Source organism: Saccopteryx leptura, chromosome 5 (assembly GCF_036850995.1).
Source record: "Saccopteryx leptura isolate mSacLep1 chromosome 5, mSacLep1_pri_phased_curated, whole genome shotgun sequence".
Lineage (NCBI taxonomy): Eukaryota > Metazoa > Chordata > Mammalia > Chiroptera > Emballonuridae > Saccopteryx > Saccopteryx leptura.
Genome location: NC_089507.1, coordinates 66,928,966 through 66,953,318, shown reverse-complemented (window position 1 = coordinate 66,953,318; position 24,353 = coordinate 66,928,966). Strand labels below are relative to the sequence as shown.

At 35.7% G+C, this 24,353-nt stretch overlaps 1 protein-coding gene and 1 non-coding gene across 3 annotated transcripts in view; both read right to left on the bottom strand.

Moving 5' to 3' along the window:
- The window catches only part of ARHGAP24 (Rho GTPase activating protein 24), an 865,538-nt gene that overhangs the window by 451,142 nt on the left and 390,043 nt on the right, over positions 1 to 24,353 (bottom strand). For both annotated transcript variants that reach the window (XM_066387190.1, XM_066387188.1), the window contains one exon: positions 3,484 to 3,683. In XM_066387190.1, the coding sequence (XP_066243287.1) occupies positions 3,484 to 3,663 (180 nt within the window). In that variant the 5' untranslated portion in view covers positions 3,664 to 3,683. The remainder of the gene's footprint in view (positions 1 to 3,483; positions 3,684 to 24,353) is intronic.
- LOC136407315 (U6 spliceosomal RNA) lies at positions 13,837 to 13,938 on the bottom strand. The gene has a single exon (XR_010751867.1). It is a non-coding gene; the product is annotated as a U6 spliceosomal RNA (small nuclear RNA).

Sequence of the window (24,353 nt, the reverse complement as noted above, 5' to 3'; positions counted from 1 at the left end):
AATGAAAATAAGTACACTGCCTTGAATGCTATCTGTGACTATGTAGACCTGATAAATTCCACAGAGAAGCATAGCCAAGGTGATAGGGTAGAATGATTTATAGCAGAGTTCCTCCAACTGGGGTTTAAGTACATATTCTCTGAAATATATTCACATATGAAACCTGCAAGTTCTCACAGTTTAGAAACACTGAACTCAGCCCTGGCCGGTTGGCTCAGTGGTAGAGCGTCGGCCTGGCGTGTGGGGGACCCGAGTTCGATTCCCGGCCAGGGCACATAGGAGAAGCACCCATTTGCTTCTCCACCCCCACCCCCTCCTTCCTCTCTGTCTCTCTCTTCCCCTCCCGCAGCCAAGGCTCCATTAGAGCAAAGATGGCCCGGGCGCTGGGGATGGCTCCTTGGCCTTTGCCCCAGGCACTAGAGTGGCTCTGGTCGCGGCAGAGCGACGCCCCGGAGGGGCAGTGCGTTGCTCCTGGTGGGCGTGCCGGGTGGATCCCGGTCGGGCGCATGCGGGAGTCTGTCTGACTGTCTCTCCCCGTTTCCAGCTTCAGAAAATACAAAAAAAAAGAAAAAAAAAAAAGAAAGAAACACTGAACTCAGGCTGGATCCACTAGATCCTGTCCTCATTATTAGAAGCTCACCACAGAGAGCATTTGTTAGGTCTGCTTCCAATTCTCCATTCACGCAGTGCCTACATCCTCTGTCTGCTCCCCTAATCCTTTGTTTAGGTCCTAGGTCAGACCTACTTAATTGTTTAATCCATAACTATTCTGTTAGCAACCCAGTCCACCTGAACCATGACGGAATAAGGGTCCACAAGATAAAACATTGAATCTTACTCATACTTCCCTTTAAGGCCAGTAGCTGTGGCCTCCATCATAGCTGCCTGGCCCATCTGATTCGGACAAATGATAATGAAACAATGGAGCCAAGAACTGGTGGGCCATTAGCTTTAATCCTAGCTTGCTCCCAGCAGGCAAGAAATACAAACAGTGGGAAAACACTTCCCTTTCCATTCAGGGTTCCCAAAACCACTGATTTATCTGAGATTCCTAAAATCAAAGGTTTCTACCTTACCAGTCTTATTCACCTCTTCTCCCCATCTCCTTCTCTCTGCACAAACTCTGTACAAACTGGCTTCTCCTTCAGCACTCCGCCATCTTGGCTGCTTCTCCTCTCCTCCATGTGGCCTTTCTCTGCTCTCCTCTCTAATGCTAATCTCAGGAACTGAGAGAGAGCAAGCTCCCAGTCTGCTCCACTTTATAGTGTAGATTCAAAACCTTTAATCCAATATACAAACAAGGAAGTCTCTGATACAAAGTCACTTATCTGAGGCATAATGGGATTCCTCATGAGAGTGCACCACCCTACTACATCAGAAAGGGTGGGAAAGGCTTAGTCTTAAAACTAAGCCTTAGGCTATAAGAATCCTGCCTGCTTATAGCCTGTCCCCAACACGCATTAATATAATCACGCCCATCCCAAGCAAGAAGGGCAACCAATATCATCACCTGGGTAATAGGCCTCCACATTGGCAGTGCCATCTTTAACAAAGTGAGCATAATATATTTCATCTGCCCAACATTCTCCTATTTATTTCAATGTGTTCTTCCATGTCAAAGTCCCTATATTGGATCCTTCATGTTCTATGTTTGTTTGTTTTTTCACATTAACCTGACTCCTTTTACTGAACTTGGCAAAATGACTTATATGTTCAAGACAATACCTTAATATGAGTATTACATAGTATAAAATGAGGTGCAATGATAAAAGAATCCTAGCATATGAGATGAGAGAAAAAAGACTACTGCTTTGCCTCTGATCTCTATGTATCTTGGTCGCATCACTTCCTATCTCTAAGCCACATTTTCTTCATCTGTAATGACAACCCCATATTCAGGTAGAGAAATGCACTATAATTGTCATTATATACTTAGGACCCATGTTCGAAACCACAAGGTCGCCCAAGTGAGTGTAGGCTCATCTGGCTTCAGTATGCAGTCACCAGCTTGAGCGTGGGATTATAGACATGACCCCATGATCACTAGCTTGAGTCCATAGGTCTCTGGCTTGAAACCCAAGGTTGCTGACTTGAGCAAGGGGTCACGGGCTTAGCTGGAGCCCCCCAGTCAAGGCACATATGAGAAAGCAATCAATGAACAACTAAGTTGACGCAACTATGAGTTATACTTCTCATCTCTCTCCCTTCCTGTCTGTCCTTCTCTCTCTCTCTCTTTCAAAAAAATAGTCATGACATCAATAGGGAATATTTTTATTTTTTATGAGGCCTTTGGCTAAAACCATAGGAATCTGAACTTATCTAGAGGCAAAACTGTCTAACTTTAGGTAATCTGCATTGCACCTGAACCTTGTTCTCTGAATGCATAAATGGAGATAATCCTACCTCAAAGAATTATTTTAAGTATTTAATAAGATAATACAAATAATTCTTAGTCTGATGCCTTACCCTGGTGAGTGCTCAAAAAGTAACGGTAATTTCAAAGAATAACTGAGGCTTGTAGTAGTATATATTATTATTACTATTTTTATCTAATTCAATTAGATGAATAAAAACTGTGAAATTATAATGTCTGAGAAATTTAAAATACTAAAGTAGACCCCTCATCCAAATTCCTATTTAAATAATTGAACTTGAACACAAAGGTATTAGCCTCTAGAATATATTTATATTATTAGGAATGTTTATGTAAACTCATCTAAAATGTTTCTTCTTTTATTCGAGTATCCTATAGTTGTAGAGAAGGGAAAACACAACTGATGCCTCTGTTTGCCTCTCCATTCATCAATGGATAAGCAACAGAGCTAAGAAAGCTTACTGTAGCTACAAGGACAGAAGTAGATTTTTCTTCTTTCTCATTGCAACCTAGAGATTTGTGGCTGAAAAAATGACTAAGTAAATAAGCAAATACAAGAGTGCTTAGGAACCACAAAGAAACACAGAAACTGTTCCCAGGGTATATTGTGTATGCTGGTGGGATATTTCAGCATTGTTCATTTTAGCTCCATATCCATATTTCATGTGAGCTAAGGTGCAGGGGAGCACCCCAGAGAATGAATACTGAGTGTGTTCCAGGAATTACTGAAAGTTGCATTTATAGTCTTCCTTCAGATCTGTGCTTCAAACTTATTTCTGAAGAAAGGAACGCTGTTTGGCTACAATATATATGCTCTAGCAGATGTCCATTAACTTTTCTCAGGAAGTAAGTTTGCTAGAGGGACTTAGGCATTATGTCCTAGGTTAATAGAAATCAAAACTAATATCAGACCAATATAATTTGCCTCTTAGCCTCAAATTGCAAGTTTGTCATCTTGAAACAAGGTAAACGAGAAAAAGTAAGAAAGATGCCAGTGATCTGAAAGAGCCCAGGGAGATTGGCTTGGCCTCAGTCTCCATCAGCGTCAAGCAGACCCTATTCTTTCTTAGACCGCTTGGACCCACCGTGCTTTCCATTTCCTTACTTACCAAGGGCTTGGTCTCATCTTCATCTTTGAAATAGTGGAGCTGATCTCCCTTGAGCACAAACCAGCGTGTGTGCCAAGTCTTGACAAAGCCTCCTTGCTTCCTAAGCCACCCACACTTCGTGGTGTTATTCCTCCCTTGGCCTTGTTGGGGGTTCTCTGTGGAATCATTGTTCTCCTCCATTATCGAGCTGATGGACTTTCCTGTTTAGCAAACAAACAAAAAAAAAAATGAAAGAATATATTCAGTTTCCCTTAAATCACCCCCATCCCTTAAAAAAAAGAAAAAACAGGATGAAGAGTGAAAACTATGTATAATTCACTTGCTACATTTCTAGAACACCACAGACCTGACATTATACCTGGAGGAAACCTGTAGAGCAGGGGTTGGGAACCTTTTGGCTGAGAGAGCCACGAACGCCACATATTTTAAAATAAAATTCCATGAGAGCCATACAATGACCCGTGTACCTTACGCATTATCCAATAAAAATTTGGTGTTGTCCCGGAAGACAGCTGTGATTGGCTCCAGCCACCCGTAACCATGAACATGAGCGGTAGGAAATGAATGGATTGTAATACATGAGAATGTTTTATATTTTTAACGTTATTATTTTTTTTATTAAAGATTTGTCTGCGAGCCAGATGCAGCCATCAAAAGAGCCACATCTGGCTCACGAGCCATAGGTTCCCAACTCCTGCTATAGAGAGTTCATTGTGTCTTCCTTAAGTGAAATATTTGGCTGGGTAATAAAATCCCCTTTTTACTAAGTAGAACTAAAGGCAGGATAGTTCTGGAGGTAGGGTGTAAAGAAGAAATTTAAAAAGAAAAAAAAAACTAAAACGTCCAACAAAAACCATAATTCTTATGATAATGGGCTTCTGTGTCTGTTGTGTACTGACTGGAGCCAGTTTGAGCAGGCCTGTGATTATCGGAGCAAACACTAGCCTGACACATGTTAAAGTTTAAAGAGACTATTTTAAAAACCTCAGTGGAAGACATTTGTTTTACAGATGTGAAAATTTCTCAAGATGTATCTGGTCCCTTCCCCCCCCCCCCCCGTTTCCCCCCACCCGAGGGTATCTCCTTGAGAGTTTCTTTGGCTGCTCCGGAATTAGTACAGCTGAAAAAGTGTAGAAAAAAATTTTTAAAGAAGAACCCTGCTTAGCCAGTTGAGTTTCCTTCAAAGTCAAGACTGAGCAGTGCACCTCAGTCAATTGCATTACAAAGAACATTGCAAGGTTATGTATGAAGGAATATAAGACCGTACACACTATACATAGCAGAGAAATAAGATTATTATGGAGAAAAACTTAATCAAAAGGTGAGAAGCTAAACTGCCAGAGTAAGAACTGGGGAGGTGGCTTTCTGGGAGGAGAGCCAGGGACAAGTAAGAATAAAAGACACTTTCCTGTCCCAAAGGCTTTCTGAAAATTCTTGCTAATGTTTATTTCTAAGCACGTTTTCAGGAAGTAAGTCCACTCTCACCCTTGTGTCTCTGATGAGGATAGTAGGACACAGACTAATTAATAAAACATCAAATATTCCTGTTCTGGCATATCCATGCACAAAGCTCCTACTTTTCTACTTGATTCCCGAAAACAAGGTGTCTTTCTGTCTAGTCCTTATTTTCACCATTAATTTTTCAATTGATCTCTAGGTACACAATCTTAATTATAAATTCCATGACATTTCCATTGACAGCTCTGAGTTACTTAAGTTTCTTCTTTGAAGGTTCAGGTTCAGACCTCCCATTGTTGGGCCTTTAGTTCCCTTTACGTCTGTCTTGCCCTTTCAGTTGCCGAAATGAAGCAGAACTTTGGCTCTAGTCATTCAGGTTTTGATAACCTCAACCATCTTCTCAGTAGTTTTGCCTCTTCCTTTGGCATTCATTCCAATTCATCGTCATTCCTGCTTCTATCTCCATCTCTTTAAACTACTTTTAAGCCTCCAGTAGGCTACTTGACCCCCATCTGTCTCCCTCAATATTCACTTTTTCCTTCTTATACTGAAACATCTTTCTCATTAACAGGCCCTATTCTCTGTAAACATCTTGAAACCTTCTTTGCTGCATTCCCATAACAGGAAAACCTTGCTGCAGGAGAGTCTCCCCTCATGTGTGTACATGTGTGTGTGCAGATTGGATCATGCCCGCTGCTTCAAGTCTGTTATGCCCGTAGGCAGGAACTTTCATCTCTTTTCTTTTACATTACTTGACCTAGTATAAAGAGCCAAGTAAACCTCACTCTAAATGAACAATAAATGCTATAACATAATTTAGATAATCACTTTTGTCTCCTGTTATTTAAATTGTTCAAATCTATACACATTGCTATGTCATCAGTACCTATTTATTCTTTGACCAGATATCTTAACTTATAAAGTTGAACTTATAAGAGGTCTTCCTTAAAACAATGTTCCAACCACCCCCCACACACACACACATATACACACACATCTAGAATTCATTGTACAACAACAAACTCTTGGCCTCTTCTTTTTCTTTTTTCTTTCTTCTTATAATTCATGCTTTCTATTAAGTTTGAAAAAAAATCCCCTCTAAAAGTCTTTAAGGTAATTAGCAACCTATCATGAATAATGTAAAAAACACAAGTGCTAATTTTGTTTCTGCCTACCATTAATGCCTTAGTAAAAAATGTGTGCACATTAAAGCATTGTTAATGATTCTTCTTACATAAGTTGTTTACAAGTTTGGTGAAACCAATGACAGCATCACCCACTGAACTGGCTGGAATGCCTATATTTTCATAACTTCAGAATGCATCAGCAAGTATTTTAATAGTACTAATTGTAACAGTTGATTAAAACAGAAATGAAGACAGATTGTATCATATCTCTAAGAGAAAATAAAACCACAACTATTGCAGGATGAGTAAAATTAAGTTTTACTAAAATAAATATGGGGAGTCTTGATATTTTTACAGAAATTAAATGGCTCAAATTCTAAACTTCATCTGTAAAATAACGATGCTGGCCTGGATCATTTCTAACTGTGGTCCCTTCTAGCACTCTGAACTCTTCTAATTCCATATGCATAAGGAAACCTGATATCCTCAGCACTTCATACCATGTCTGGAATGTGGTGAAGAACAATCAATGTTTGATGAATTAATAAATATTGCAATAGGTTTGGTGCTAGGTGTCTAAAAGTAAAAGTGATCTCTCTCTGAAACCTGATCCTGCTCAAAACCTGATCTTAGCAAATGGAACCATGATACACACAGTTTTAAAAAAAGTTATCATCTTTGAATCCTGACTTCTCCTCTCCTTGAATATCAAATTCATCAGTAAATTCAGAAATATTTTCAAATCCATCCAGTTGGGTCCATTTCTGTTGCCACCGTATGATCCAAGCCATCATTATCTTTGACTAAATAATTCTATCATAGCCCTCCAACTGGTCTCATTACTTCCATTCTTAATCACAAGCACAAAGACATGATTATACATGCTTATACAGTTTATTCTTCACAGAGCAGACAAAGTGAGTTATAAGTTTAAATCAGATAACAATTCTCTACTCTTAATTTCTTGTTTTTTTAACTCTCACTGTGCTTATTTTAAAATTTATTGGCCTAACCATGGCCTACAAATTAGGAATTATCTAGCACCTGTGTATTAATTTAACCTAATCTTATGCCATCTCCCCCCCTCATTGTTACACACACACACACTTAAAAGCTCTGAATCAAGCAACCACACCAGCTTACTTTTAGTTCTGGAAACATGCAAGTCTTTTGTGCCTTGGCTATTGATACTTGCTGATGTCTGCATAGACTGTTCTTCACCCTGGTCATGACCAACTCCTTTTCATCTTTAAGTCTCAGCCTATAACTGCCTCCTTCCAACAAAGCTTTACTAATCACCCAGGGAGTTAATTTCCCTCTTGTTATTCTCTATCACTGAACTTTACCTTCTGTCTTCCAAACAATTCTTTAAATTGCTATTTCTTTAGCTGTTTATAGCTGACCACCCTCCTGGAAATCATAAGCTTCACAAGACCAATGGCTTGCTTTTCCTTGCTATAGTTTACCCAGTAAACTTGGTACTCAGTGTTCACTCAGTACTCAGTAAACAATGTTAAATCAGTGAATAAAGCTATGGGACAACTACAATAGAATTCATACAAAGAATATTAGAACATTTTGGAGAGTTTTACATTGCATGTAATGCCTTAAAGAAGATTGTATATTTTAAGAACTTTTTTTTTCCTTTGACATAGAAGACATCAATTAGCACGAAAATTGTTCTTAAACACAATGTCAAAATCATCAAACTTAAATGAACCTGAAATGGTCCTTTATAAAGAAAGGACAATTTATACTTTTTAGCCTTGCAGGAAATACATGAAATCAATTGTGGTTAAGCGTAAAGAAAAGTATTGTCACTCATTCAAATTCTCAGAGAATAATTTAACTGAATCTTTACTGGAAAGTACTTTCACTGTGGTCAGGCCATGGTAACTGGATGGTGCCTGAGATACAAAATAGAACCATGAACTAAGGTGTTCATCAAATCAACATAACAATGACAATATAACAATAACAAATTATTACTCTAACAAAAACAGAATCGAAAAGTAAAGCCTTTATATTAATCCTAGGGAAAAGCTATTGTACTATACCAGGTCTTAGAAAGTTACCATCATTTGATGACGAGCTTACAAATATGAATTATTTTCCAGGTATGGAAACATTTGTACATCTACTTGTACTGTTCTTTTTTTGCAACCAGATGGTCTAAGAACACAACAGTATTACATGGTGCAATCTGAGATGAAATTCAGGCTCCTAACAAAATATCTAAAATGAAACAGCCACAAACATAAGTATTTATATATGTGACTTCAACAAAGAATGCATAAACATGCATATAATCAAAGATGTATAAAAATAGAATTCCATATACCATAAAATTGCAGAGTGTTTGAATTTACCTACACAGCTACACGTTTAGCAAACATAAGAGATTAACAAAGAAAGAAGAAGCTATAAAATCAGTCAGAGAAAGACAAACACCATATGATTTCACTTATATGTAGAATCTAAAGAACAATAAAATGAACAAACATGATTGAAACAGACTCACAGACAAAGAGCGAACTGGTAGTTGCCAGAGAAGAAGGGAGTTGGGAGAGAGGGTAGAAAAGGTGAAAGGATTAAGAAGTACAAATTAGTGGTTACTTGCTGATGTCTGCAAGTAACAAGTATAGGTCATGGGGGTGTCAAGTTCTGCATAGGGACTATAGTCAATAATATTGTGATAACTAAGTAGGATGCCAGTTGCAGTGCTAGAAATATTGAGGGGAACACTATGTAAAAAATATGATTATCTAACCACTAAGCTGTACACTTGAAATCAACACAAAATAAAATTGAAAGTAAAAAAAAAAAAGAAAGAAAAGAAGGAAAGAAAGAGAAAGGAGGAAGAGGAGACAGCTAGATGAAAAGAGAAAGGAGAGAGAGAACTTAAAAGCATAAGCAATTTCATGACAACACCTCCATTACACTTAATGCACACAGGCCTCCACAAGTGGGAGGTGCACTCTTCCAGTCAGTGCTGGTTCCACGGGCTTCTTTAACTGGCTGGGCAAACGTGATCCCAGAATTTCAGAGTTCACATGATTTCACACTGCAGTCCTTCAATACAAACGACTCCAGTTGTTCAGTGAAATAACAGTTATGTGTTCTATTACTCTGGGAGAAGACAAAAATAAAACTGGCTGATTTGGTAAAAATACTGCCACTTGAGATTTATGTAACTTTCAAGAGTAATTTTGTTCACATCCAATTGTCACTCTATATGTTGACATTTGGACCTAACTCCTTTATAAAATGAATGTGATTGCACTGTTCACAAAAGCCAATATTTATCTGAATTCTAACTCTTTATTAAAAAAAAAACGGTTAGGTTTGTAACTGTTTGCTAACATGCTGGTTTGTCAAGCAGTAGTACATTTTATTGTGCTGTATGTCTAAATGCCAGCATATAACCTTTCCACAGGTAATGGTTCACAAAACAAAACATAAACAAGGAATGAGGTAACGTGTTCATGTGTGTATGCACGTTTGTATGCATATATGAATGTGTACATCCACAAGTGTGTACATATGCATGTATGTATTTGTGTGTGGTGGGTGTGAGTATATATACACTGTCTGTGTTTTCTTCCTAAAGGACAAAATTCTTAAAGGCAAAATATTTATTGAGATTCTTTTCTCATTTTTTTAAATACTACATCCCATGCCACTGGAAGACAATGTAAGTATATTCTTACAGATCTGACATTCTTTGATGAAACAAAGAACATAAAAAAGCTTTGACATTCATTGTTCACTGAACAACCTGATTGTGGTATATTATAGCCACTCTGTGAAATTACAGATTTATATTTATTTTTATTATTTTCAGAACATTTCTTCAATAACTAAAAGTGTTTACTAAAATAGAAACTCAAAGGGGCAAGGAAGGAGAGGGAGGGAGGGAGGGTAGGGACACAAAACCAGATAGAAGGTGACGGAGGACGATTTGACTTTGAGTGAGGGGTATGCAGCATAATCAAAGGTCAAAATAATCTGGAGATGTTTTCTCAGAACATATGTACCCTGATTTATCAATGTCACTGCATTAAAATTAATAATAATAAGATAAAATATGTTAAAAAAAGAGAAAAAATAAAATAAAATAGAAACTCATATTCTAAATACTTAAATAATTGTGGGTTAATCTCTCTCCTCTCTCTGCCCCAATCCCCTTCCTGTAGCAGGCACCGAGGGAAGGCTGTGTGGCACACCATGCGAGGGGGCCACCTGCAAGCCGGGAGGAGAGCCTCATCGGAACCTCACCCTGTAGGGCCTAATCTTAGACTTCCAGCCTTCAGAACTGTGAGGAAATAAAATGTCTGTTATTTAAACCACCTAGTTTTATGGGATTTTGTTAGGACAGTCAAAACAGATTATGACAACGTACATTTATGAAACAATGTATGAGAAAAAGTTGAAAGAATTAAATCTTAGTAGTTTGTTGTAAGGCAACTGCTACCTAAAGAAAACCAATGAGTGAAAACCAGTTCCCTTTCTCTCCCTCACTCTCAACCGTATCAACTCTTCATTTGAAGAATGAATCAAACTTACAAGGGAATAAGCACTTACAAGGGAACAGACACTTTAGGTCTGATATTGCAGAGGATCTAGTGGAAATTGTTTTAGCTACAAGGTAAATTCCAGAAGCCTAAATCTGGTTTCAGGAAGCAATTGAATTTCTTCAAGTATCTTGGGTGTTCATACACAGTTGTTCTCACTGACAGGACTTCATAGTTTTTTTTTAAAGGTATATTCCTTTTATTTTTATTTTTTATTTATGTTTCAACTCCAGTTCACATTCAATATTATTTTGTATTAATTTCAGATGGACAGCATAGCCATTACACAGTCATATACTTTACAAAGTGGTCCCCCTGATATTTCAAGTGCCCACCAGCACCATACATGGTTATTACAGTGTTATTGACTATATTCCTTATGCTGTACTTTACATACCTGTGACAGTTTTGTGACTATTAATTAGTACTTCTTAATCCCTTCACATTTTTCACCCAGTCTTCCAATCTTCCACCCCTCTGGCTACCAACAGTCTGTGCTCTGTGTCTATGAGTCTATTTAATTTTGTTTATTCTGTCCTTAAGATTCCACATATAAGTGGAATTATATGATATTTGTCTTTTTTTTAACTAACTTATTTCTGTTAGCATAATACTGTCTAGGTCCATCTATGCTATAAATGGTACAATTTTATTTCCTATGGCCAAGTAATATTCCATTGTATCTACATACCACAACTTTTTTATTCATCCTTCAGCTCCTACAGAGGCTTCCCTAATGCCACTGCCATCCTGACTCTGGATGTTCCCCTTCCATGAGCTCCCATATCTCTCTGGACATGATCTTTATCACCTGTGGGCCATATGCTTATTATTTTGGTTTGCTGAACCATAACTCATTGAGCACAAGTGCTCCCTGGCACCCCCCAGACTAACTAGCATATGCTGAACACTCAAAGGTTTGTTGAATAAATTTAAATGATAGAATGAATGTATGGTACACCAGTCAGTCTTTGGGGCCAACCAAAATTGGCACAGAGGCCTCAAGATTCCCCAGGCTATAGTGCAAAAAGCCTAAATATTTTATCATTAGACATCAGTGCAAGGTGTTCAGCCCAAATTCCCCTACCTAAATCTAATCCTTTAAACTTTTAGCCATTTAAAGCTAAACTGAACTTCAGAAACTATTGAGCAAATAAAGTTCCCATGTGTCTCACTGGTGATGCTACCCTTACTCATAATTTGAGTTAAAAATAAAGAAACAATATTTTATTAAAATTGAAGAGTTTCAGTGTGAAAAAAACAGGGGAATTGAGTCAAGTACACTAGTCATGAATACAAAGTTTAAAGTAGTCACCAGGAAAGCACAGCTGGGGGGACTTTAACAGTAATAAGTCTGTAAATGTGTAGTTATTTTCCTGAGGAAACACTGAATATTCTGTTGCTTAATTCATTTGAAATTAAATTGTCCAAAACATCAGAGAATAGACAATAATAGAAAGTTATATATATATATATGAATCAAGAATGCCAATCTACATTTTATATTTTAAGCTTCAATATTTTCATATTCATTTGGTAAGAAATCAAATGACTTAATGGAATGAATCATTTAAAAGAAAAATACATTTATTTTGGTTTTGTTGTATGTTTAATGCCTGATACTTTGTAGAAAGAATTTTCTCCCTCTTAAGAAGGTTTTAATGAAAATAGGAAAAAAGTGTTTTAATATATACTTAGATATGTTACCCACCACTAAATCAGTATCTGAGGGATGAATAAAGAGAAACATTGGAATTCCCAATGCTGATAACCTGAGTAGAAACAAAAATCAAGCCAAAACAAATGTTTACCATTGATGAGATTAAGGGAGAAATGACAGACACATGGCAATTGTACTGCCCTTAAAACTCATGCCAGATGTTATTAATTAATCACAGTTCTTTTTCCTGCAGAACCTAGATACACTCCCAGATGTGTTCTCAATATAGCACTCTAAACAGTCACTATCAGTCATATAGGAAAAGGAAAGGGAGACTCTTTGTTACTTCAATTCTATAAATAAACCAAGAACTAATATAAAATAGAAACTTAGGTACTCCCCAAGAGGGAATGCCATTTGAAAAGAGCAAAGAAAGTCAGCATCTTTTTTTTTTCCTTCCTTCCTTCCTTCCTTCCTTCCTTCCTTCCTTCCTTCCTTCCTTCCTTCCTTCCTTCCTTCCTTCTTCCTTCCTTCCTTTCCTCCCTCCCTCCCTCCCTTCTCCCTTCCCTCCCTTCCTTTCTTTCTTTCTTTCTTTCTTTCTTTCTTTCTTTAAGTGAAGTAAAACTGACATAACATTACATTAGTTTCAGATGTACAACATAATGATTCTATACCTGTATATACAGTTATTCTCCACTTAACAAAAGAGATATATTCTGAGTAACACATCATTAGAACTTTGCCTTTGTGCAAATAGCATACAGTGCATTTACACAACTCTAACTGGTAGAGCTTAGTACACCATAAGGACAACTTATTGCTCCTAGGCTACCAGCCTGTACAGCATGTTACTGTACAAAACAATATAAGGCGAAATCAAGCACAAGAGAAAATGATGACATCAAAAGATGTGGTAAACATAGGATGTATAAGGCTACTCCCAGCATAACATAGCATACTACTATACAATAATCATTTTTTATAAGTAAAACTCTTAACTCTTTTGTGGATCAGCAGAAAATTTCTGGTGGACCGACATCAGTCTACTGACCCACAGTTGAAAACCACTGCTCTAAAAATAATAATAAGTACAGTATAGAAAATATGTAAACAATTACATAGTTGTTTATTATCACTTTCAAGTATTATATACTATACATAATTGTGTGTGCTGTATTTTTGCATGACTGACTTCACACTAGGTATGTTCATACCAGCATCACCACAAACATGAGTAACACATTGTGCTCCAACATTAAGATGGCTTCATCGTCACTAAGCAACAGTAATTTTTCAGCTCTATTACAATCTTAAGGGACCACCATCCATGGTTTCCATTCCTGACTGAAATGCCATCATGTGGTGCATGACTCTATTACAAAATGATCATCACAGGAAGTCCAGCTAATATCCATCACCACACACAGTTACAAATCTTTTTCTTGAGATGAAAACTATCAAGATCCACTTTTCTAGCTACTCTCAAATATCAATGCTATATATTTACTGACAACCACTAGGCTGTGCATTACATACAAATATGGAGCTCTTCATGAATTTGCTCACCATCCTTGCATGGGGCTATGCTACTCCTCTCTGTATTGTTTCAGTATCAGTATCTGTGCTCCTGAAGCAAGCATAAAAGTCTTCTTCTAAGGAAAAAATGAATAGCTTGCTGAGAGTTCAAAGATGGCAACTCATTGTATGACCACAAAGAAAACAGATTTGAAGCAAGGAAAAGAATTGGATGTCCCTTATTTTATATTAATTAGTCCAATCTATTACTAGACCCATAAAAATAGGGTCAGAAATCTGATTTTAATAAACATCTCAATTTTTAAGTTTTTGTGTCTCTCCCCTTACTCATAGTTAAAAACTGTGTTTTGAAAAGCTTCCTCAAAAAAACAAAAAAAAGAGGTTTCCATTCCTAAACCTGAAATGTAATAAGATTATGATGCCCAAATGATGGGGGAACAAGGGCAGCAATGAAGGAGAGCTTCCATACACAGTGGGAAGCATGGGGACCAAAGCTGAACAAGTGGAATGCTGAGAAAGTCAGGCTCAGGTGGAGAACCTTCTCAGCTGGGTCCTCCTCCCACAGTAGGGAATAACTTTTCGGCCCGTGACTTACAAAATTTCTCCAGCTCTGTCCCCTCATGGTCACACTTTTAAGCTTAGATGAAAGCGTGTCTGAAATACTACTTTTAATGTCAGATTCCTTTAATGAGTCCAACCTAAGAAAAGCAGGTGTGTTGTCAATTACATTATTAATTTAAGGATGTCTAAGGGGCCAACTTTTTATTCAACCACACTTCAAAGAAAATACTTTACAGGTAGGTAACTTTAGCTGATATAGTCATTAGTCTACAATAAACTCATAGGTTTTTTTCCTTCAAATGCAAGCTGTAAGGTAGTTAATGATTTCTTATATAGACCTCTTCTTTGTTAATTAATCCTGTGGGCTGAACATCATCAGATTTGTTTTATAAGCTCTAGAAAATTACTTGACACTCTAAGTATATAAATCTTGTCTTAATCACTGAACCACAGTTGCTCCCCACTGGTTTATTTTAGTGAGGTATTGACAATATAATTTTTTCATTAGAATTTGAGGAAAGTGGGTAGATGTCAAAATAAAAAAAAATCTGACTACAATTGCACTTTATTCAGCATCCTTTACATTATTAAAAACTCTGTTAAACTCTAATATTTGAGGATGTATTGTTATTTTCATTTAATTTAAACATATCTTTAAAATATCTAATGAATTCACTCTTTAATTTTAGATAAACTGACTAAAAACCTAGCTTTACTGCACTTGAATATATTTAAGCAGCAGTTCAATGAAAGAGAAATAAACACTATACATAAAAGCCATTTCTGAAAAATAAGAAGCTTGGTAGGATGTATGTTTTTTGGAGTGTCCAGAAGCCCATTTTGGGGGACTCCTCTCTCCTTCACACCATACTGTTTCAGTGGGTAGCACTATCCCACCACCAGAATGTGGGTCTCTACTTAATCATACGTATGTCCTGAACTCCCTAGCAACAGTGACCTTCCCAGAGAATGAACATGTGAAGCACTGCCCAGGGGAGTCCTTTCCTACGTCAGCTATAGAGACAATGACAAGATGAGTATCTGAGGCTGACAGCATTCATCTCCGATCCCTGTAGAGGAGACTATCTGCAAAAGGAGGCTCTGTAGAGACAAGCCGACAGGAGAGAAGAATGGAGAGAGCCCTGAAACATCCATCCTCGTTCTAGTGCCTGAAGTCCTGGCCTTGGTGCACATTCCTTTGCTCCTGTGAGATATGTCTTATTGTTCCCAGTGTTGTGAACAAATAACTTCCTGTTGGCTTAACCCTGTTTGAGTTTATTGCTACTTTAATGAGTCTTTATTAATATCAAGTAATTAAACATAATATTTCTGCAAATACGTTCTTTAAAACAATAAAATCCTAGGTTTACAATGCAAAGAGCTCCCCCTACTTCACATCAAATAAAAAAAAATTAATTCAAGATGAATATTAAACCTAAATTTAAAAGCTAAAACTTCTAGAAGAAAACATGGGAAGACAAATTCACACCCTGAGAAAAGAAATCCTTTAAAAAGATATAGAAAGTAATAACTATAAAAATTTATAAATTAGACTTTATTAAAAGTAAAAATCTGCTCATTAAAAAATAAATAGGGAAGATGTGATATCTATATCTATATCTATAGATATAGATATATATGATAGAATACTACTCAGCCATACAAAAAGATGAAATACTGCTATTTGTGACAACATAGGTCGACCTTGAAAATATTATGCTAAGCCAAATAAGTTAGTCAAAAAAAGCTAAGAACTAAATGATTTCACTTATATGTGGGATATAAAACTGAGACTCATAGATGCAGATAATGGTAAGGTGCTTCTCGGAGGGAAAGGGGTGGGGTTAGAGGGGTAAAAAGGGCCAAATATACAGTGACAGTAAATAGTTTGGCTATGGGTGGTGGGTACATAATGCAATATACAGACCATGTATCATAGAAATGCATACTTGAAACCTATATGATCCTATTTTTTTTTAAAGGGCTAAGTATATGTTGGGCAGTGCACTAAGCCCTTTAGTTATCCATCAGTAAGAACTTTTTATAGGCTTGTGGCAAGGAAAGAAAATAACTAGAGAGAAGAGAGCTAATACCAGTTGGATATTTATGCATCAGACACTGTACTAAAGAAGTATGTTGATGGTAACAACGGCCACCATTTACTGAGCACTTACTATGGGCTAAGCACTATCTATGCTTTATGTCACTTAATCCTCCTAACATCCAGTCAATGTTGGTGAATCCTTGTATACTTCATAGATGAGGAAATCAGGGAACAGAATGGTGACATGAGTTACCTGGATTAGCTTGACTCCAGAATGCTTTTGTTTTTTTTTTTAGAAAAATGAAGATTATTGTTTTGTAAACATGACAATCTTAATACAAAAATGAAGCAATCATATGAAGAAAGGAAAAGTGCATAATATTTCCCCTTCCTATATGCCCTGCTTTACCTTGAACATTAAGAGTATTCAATGTAACTCAATAAGCCTCAAAAACATTAAAAAATAACCATAATAAAAAAGGCAGGCCAGGCATTGTCAAAAATATTTGGAAAATATATACCTGCCAAAATACTTACATTCATACAAAGGACGCCTACACCAATAATGAAAAGACAAAACAATTTTAAAAAATGGAAAAAATTAAATAGACACTTCAGAAAGATATACAAATGACCAATAATCACATTTAAAAAAAACCAGCATCATTATATATCAGAGAAATGTATATTAAAATCCAGTGAGCTGCCATAACATAAACATTTGAATGGTTAAAGTTAAAACAGACTGATAACACCAAATGTTAGTGAGAATATGGAGTAATCAATTTTCTCACATTGCTGGTGAGAGCATAAATGGTACGACCACTTTGATAAAAGGTTTAGCAAAGTCTTGTAAAGTTGAACATACCTCTACTTATAACTGAAAAATTCCAATCATTAATGTATAAGCGAGAGAAATGGGATCCATATGTTCATAAGATATTTATACAAAAAATGTACATAGTAGTTTCATTCATATTAGCCCCAACTAGAAATAACCCAAACAATGCCCACCAACGAGTGAGAAGATAAACAAATCATGGCCTAACCATACAGTGAAATACTCCTTAGTCAATATCAAGAACCAAACTATACATATATATAACAACATAGATAAAATCCACAGTTATTATAGTGAATAAAAGAAGCATAATGCAAGCATATACATTTCATAATTCTATTCACATGAAGTTTTAGAATAGAGCAAACAATTCTATAGTTATACAAATCAGAAAAATGACTATTCTTGAGGGGAGTGAATATTGATTTGATTGGGGTACAGGGGACTTTCTAAGGATATGGAAAAGTCTTATATCTTGATAGGAAATGAGTTACATAGTAATTGTAGATATCTTTTTTTTTATTTTTTTTTTAATAAATTTTTATTAATGTTAATGGGATGACATTAATAATTCAGGGTACATATATTCAAAGAAAAACATGTCTAGGTTATCTTGTCATTAAATTATGTTGCATACCCCTCGCCCAGAGTCAGATTGTCCTCCGTCACCCTCTATCTAGTTTTCTCTGTGCCCCTCCCCCTCCCCCTAAATCTCTCCCTCCCTCCCTCCTGCGTCCTCCCTCCCCCCACCCCTGGTAACCACCACACTCTTGTCCATGTCTCTTAGTCTCGTTTAATACTACTCAGCCATAAGAAATGATGACATTAGATCATTTATAGCAAAATGGTGGGATCTTGATAACATTATACGGAGTGAAATAAGTAAATCAGAAAAAAACAAGAACTACATGATTCCATACATTGGTGGAACATAAAAACGAGACTAAGAATTGTAGATATCTTTTAAACTAACAAACTGTACACTTGAGAATTGTACACAAATCATGTTTTTCTATTAACTTATATTTTCCTCCCAAAAACTGAAAAATATTAAATTCTATTTAGTAAGTTTGCTTTTTACTGTGGTATGGGTTAACAATTCTGAAATTACCTTCTGTGTATTCCAAGTCAAGTAAATAAATATAAATGCTAAACATAATAAGAAGCCAGGTTTCTAACTATTAAAAATGAAAGTTATAAATATGGAAATGAAAGACAAGAATGTGTTCTGTGGTTTGAGGTTGGTATTAGAGATACCAGTATAAACTGATGGCATCCAACATGATCATTTAGTTTACACATACATAGTGAAATGATTACTACAGTCAAGCTAATTAATATATCACCTTCTCACATAGTTACCATTTTGTGTGTATGGTAAGAGCACCTGAAATCCATTCTCTTAGCAAATTCTCAATATTTTAGTCATCAGGCTGTACATTAGATCTCTAGACTTATTCATCCTATCTAACTGTAGCATTATACCTTTTTATCAACATCACACAGTTTTTAATGGATAGATACATAGATATAGAAAAAATATATAATCATTCATTTACTAATGCTGTTAACTGAATGGGCCAAGAAGCAATGTCACACCTGTAGCAATGAATGGGTATTCATTCATTCACTTGTGAATACCATATACTTTGAAATAGAAACATGACTACTTGGATAAAAGGTTGATTCCAGGACTTAGAAAATATAAGATAATCCTAGAGTATATGTACCAGAAGGTCAAAAAACATTCAAGAATGATGTGAAAATTTCAAAAGGACACAGAATCTAGTTTAAAGGTGTTTTCATGGCCAAATATGGAACAATTTGAGAATCTGAATAAATATTAACTGTATGGATCACAATCATAGAATAAAATATTAGACTACATTAATTCTGTTGATATAATAAGTAAACAAGTAAGCAATGAAACTAAAAGAAGACATGAGAGAGCTCTTCCTTTCAGCAGAATGTCAACAAATAAATATATAAAAGCAATAACAAAGTTAAAAATTATCAATAAACACAAAATCTACTGGTAAAATTTTGGTGGGGAAAAGATATTTACATAATGTCCAAGTATCTCTCAACAAATTATTATTTAGGAGGAGTACAACAGTAACTTTACTATGGAGAAACCTGGCAGATCCAATGCAATCCATGTATATACATCATCAGTGTTGGAATAGCTATCATTGTGTGCTTCCTGGTGTGGTTTGTTGAGAAGAACACGCTATTTATCACTTCTGTGGTAGTCCAGCCCAAAATGGGTAACCTAAAGCTATTCATGAGCAAACATTACACAAACCTAAACTGAGGAACCTTCTACAAAATAATTGCTCTGTATTCTTCAAATCTCTCAAGGTCAAAAAGAAATGAAAGGTAAAGGTCTGTTCCAAATGAAAGTATATGAAAGAGACAGGACAATTAATCACAGTACTTGACCCTGGTTTGGATCCTAAGCCAAGGGAAAAAATAAAGAAAGAGGGTATTATTGGGAAAATTATAATATCTCAATGTAAATTGTAAAATAAAAAATAGTTTTGTATTATCAATTGTATAATACTGTATGTCAAATTTTCTCAATGATCATTGATAATTGCATTTTGTGACACAGTATTGGTTTTTAGAAAATACAAACTCCAGTATTTGTAAAGGAGGAAGATGTCCCTATTTTTGAACAAGTCAAAAAAATCATAAATAAACAGACAAACATATAGCTAAAATGATAAAGAAATGGAAGAGAATGTAAACAACGAGTGAATCTACATAAAGGGTGTTTAGAAGTCCCTAGTGCTAGTTTTACAACACTTCTATAACTGTGAAAGCATTTCAGAATAAAACACTACAGAACACACATGGCTTACTGTAAGATGACACAGAGAAGCAAATTCTGTTCTCTGGACCTCCACTAGTGATTTCAAGCACACCACTGCAATTGAAAGGGTACTACATGACAAGTTAGTAAATCCGGCTTTGGAATGAAACAGTTATCTGACCTTGAGAAAGTCATTTATTTTCTTGGCCTCAGAACTCTGAGCCTGAAAATAAAGAGGTTGAATAAGGTATTTGATATCTAAGGTTTCTGCTAATTCTAAAATGTGTTGTGATTCTGAGAAATTCTTAGCATTTAATTCTAGAGATAACATGATTAGTAGGAAGATTTTCTAGTGCAGTTACAGTTAAGACTTTTAAAGGTAAAAGGACAGTATATAGAGTAAAAGTCTTGTTCTATTCCTGATTCTCATTATTGAATTGCCATGACATTTTAGTCTTATTTTTTGAAAATGTCATGCCTTAATTTAGAAGACTATAAAAACCATTAACTACCACTGAAAATCTGTATATAACCTTCTCTTTGTTTTTAGATAGAAATATGATTTTTACTTGTTTAATAAATAATATGTAGTGCTTATATGCTCTCTATTTCAATATATATGGACACATATGTGTATATGTGTGTGTGTAACAGTCACTAAAATTCTATGAAGTAAGTATGATTATTATCCACTGTACAGATAGGGAAACTGAGGTACCAAAAGGTAGCTAGTCCTACAGCCAATAAGTTTAAAAAAAAACCGTGTGTTCAAACGTAGGCTGAGTGGCTGCAGAGACTGTGGTCCTCACCACTACTCTATATTGTCTCCCAAATATTGCATGAAAATAAAGTCTAGCATCGAATAGGTCTTGCATTCAAAAATTTATGAGAAAAGGTGATCCTAAATTATAAAATTATTTATTCTTTGTGTTGTATACATACAGCTTTATTTGTCAGATCGCTCACTAATACATTCTTATCTTAGTATATATGCACAGATATCCTATTTTGAGTTTTTACTTCACATTCTAATACTTAGCAGACCCTTCTCTGTGAACCTTTGGCAACATTAATTTGCTACTCTTTCCCCTTCAGGAGCTTGAAAGGAGTCACGTGAAAAGGCTCAGAAGCTGCTGCAGGTCTGTTCTTTGCAAGGGCAGCAAGGGAAGCCCCATTTGGCTGCAGCATGCCAGACATTCTCAGCCCAGGGGGAAAAGAACAGGCTCATGTGCGTGGTCCCTTATGAAGAACAAATTAGCAGTGAAAGTGACAAGTTCCTTTTTGCATTTAAAGAAAAAAGGTATAGAGCACTGTGTCATTTTAGTTGGAAAAGTACAAAGTTTTAAGTCCTAAGGACTTTATTCCAGAATATAACACATCTTCGTTCTCTCCAGGTGCTATATCTGTAGACACCTGTTTAGCTTGGTTAGGCCTCCCAAGATACTGGGAATAACTCATGCAAATCCCAAACTCATCTTTCATAAGACCTAGATTAGGGGTAAAAAACAAAGCTGAACAACTGTTAAACAAGGGTGCTTTAAACTGGCAATAGAATTATCTGTCAGAAATAAAAGACAGGGACTTAGAACAAGAATAAGAATTAGAATCCACCATATTTTTACATGTCTGACACATTAACTTGCAAAAAAAATAATAATTTCCAATATTTATACATAGGGCTTTTATAAATTTCATATATATATATATATAATCTGAATTTCATAAATTCCATATAATCCATAAAATTTTAATATAATCCTTAAAAAGTAGAGCTGATGATGTCCCTGTTATACATAAGATCCAAGAAGCTAAAGTGACTTGTTCAAGCCATAAACCTAGCAAGTTCTGAGCAGGTATTTTTTACTCTGGATTTTTATTTATTTATTTATTTGCTTTTCCTTTCTTACCCACCGCTGTTTCATATTTATACCATTACTTGACACAGACTACCACCTTATACTTACCAGCATTGCCCCAAAATGAAGTAACTAATGGAGTCAAAAGTAGGCACTTAAATATTTATAATAGCTTAACACTGTTATAAAAACATGTAAGACAAAATTAACAGACCATTGAGAATATATTCTACCGATATCTACTTTTCATAGAGCTCTATTATTATTTCAAGAATTTAAATCTAAAATGGAGATATTACATAAAATGTCACTTATAAAATTTTAAGTATTAGCACAATTTGAATTATAATCTTAGAGTAAAAGGAAAAATAAAACATTTTAATCATGGTAGAAAAAGTCTGCTTGCTAACATGGTTATGAAATGTCATACTTAAGTTAACATGAAGTCTAGTAATGTCTTTTTTAATGCAAACAGATGTTCAATTTCCAATTAATTAGAAAAATAATCATATTTAACATCAAAACTATAATCAATACAATTCAGGCTTACTTTGAGAGTTGGAAGCCATTCAGAATCCTGTAACACTGTAAGGTTAGTTATCAGTATTTCTATCATTTATAAAACACTAGCTAATCCAGATTCAATCATTATTCTCTCAGCTATACCAACAATTGATGATATCATTCTTCCTATTCCCACAACTAAAATACTCTATCCTGCTCATTCTCTCTAGCCTAACTAGCTTTGTTCTACTCTCCACCACATCACTTTGCCCCACAACTAGGGGATGACTTCATTCTAACTCTGTTTCATGATTCTAACGACTCCTCTCTCAGTGCTGTTGCCAGACTGATAATTCTTTTATATAGTCAGACCTTCAATAGTTGCTAACTGCATAGCACATCATTTGAAAACTTAGCCTCATTTCAAGGTGTTATAATCTTAACCCAGTTTACCTTTTCAAATTATTACACCCCCAACAAGCATTCTATGAAGGAGTCATCCAAACACACAGTGTTTATTCTTGCCTGTTCCTTCTTGGAAATTTCTACATCTGAAATCATTAGCGCCATTATCATCATCATCATCATCATCATCATCCTCAACAACATCATCAAGAGCAAACATATATATTACTTATTATGTACCAGGAAATGTCATAAGTGCTTGAGGCTTTTTAATTCACATAATCTTCACAATAACCTTGTAAAAAGATGCTATTATAATCATTCTCATTTTGCAGAAGGTCCAAAGCAGTCAAGTAAGTCATGCAAGGTCATACAGCTAAAAAATTGGGAAGCCAAAATTCAAACCGAGCAGTTTGGTTCAAGATTCTATGTTCAATCACTATACATGCCTCAATTACCAATAAATGCAATTTCCTTATTGTTATTCACATAATTAACTCTTAATTATTTCACCTGTGTTCTTTTATCTCTTTAATAAATTATAAAATTACCCAAGTGTTTTATTTCTTTGAGGAGCCCCTTAATATTAGATATATAGTTAGCCTTAAACAATGTCTCTAAGGGAGACCATTTTATTCAAAAAGTAAAAGGCAAAGATTCAAGAATTATGATTAGTTGAAATGTATAGAATGAGATCTCCTGTCACCTACAAAATGCTGAGCCAGGCCGTGCCTGTGGCAAGAGCACTAAGAGACCCTCTCTGGCACCTGAGCAGGCAGTGGCAGCTTGCAGGTGTCTCTGCTTGCAGGAAAGACAAGAGATTCTGCAAACTGGCTTTGAAGCAGTAAGTGCCCAACTAGTATAGTTATTTACATTGTAGGTTGTAAATCAATAAAAATAGCAGCATTTCCTGGAGATGCTCTTATTTACTCTCTACATAAGATTGAGACAACATAAATAAGCCACCTTAAGTGTTATTCATTTATTAACTATAGGGGGAGGGTAACAATACCCTGTTAACCCCTCAAAATTTTACAGTGTCTCTAGTGACTGATCATGCTAATGTCCTGAAGGAAGAATTAAATAAAAGTTTAAGGATACTTAGAAATTTAGTAGAGTCAACTTTCTCACTTTCAAGAGAAGCATGGAACTTTTTGAATGAAACTTCTTATGCATAAAAGTATATAAAGAAAATTACCAGAGGGGAGGGAGCTTGGGGGACTGGGTGAAAGAGGTGAAGGGATTAAGAAACACAAATTAGTAGTTACAAAATAGTCATGGGAATGCCAAGTACAGCATAGGGAATATAGTCAGTAATATTGCAATGACTATGTTATAGCGTCAGGTGGGTACTGAAAAAATTGGAGAGAACACTTTCTAAAGTGTATTGTCTAAGCACAGTGCTGTATATCTGAAACCAACAAAAATAATATTGAAAGTAAACTGTAATGAAAAAAAATTTTAATGCTGAACTCAAAATATGAATTAA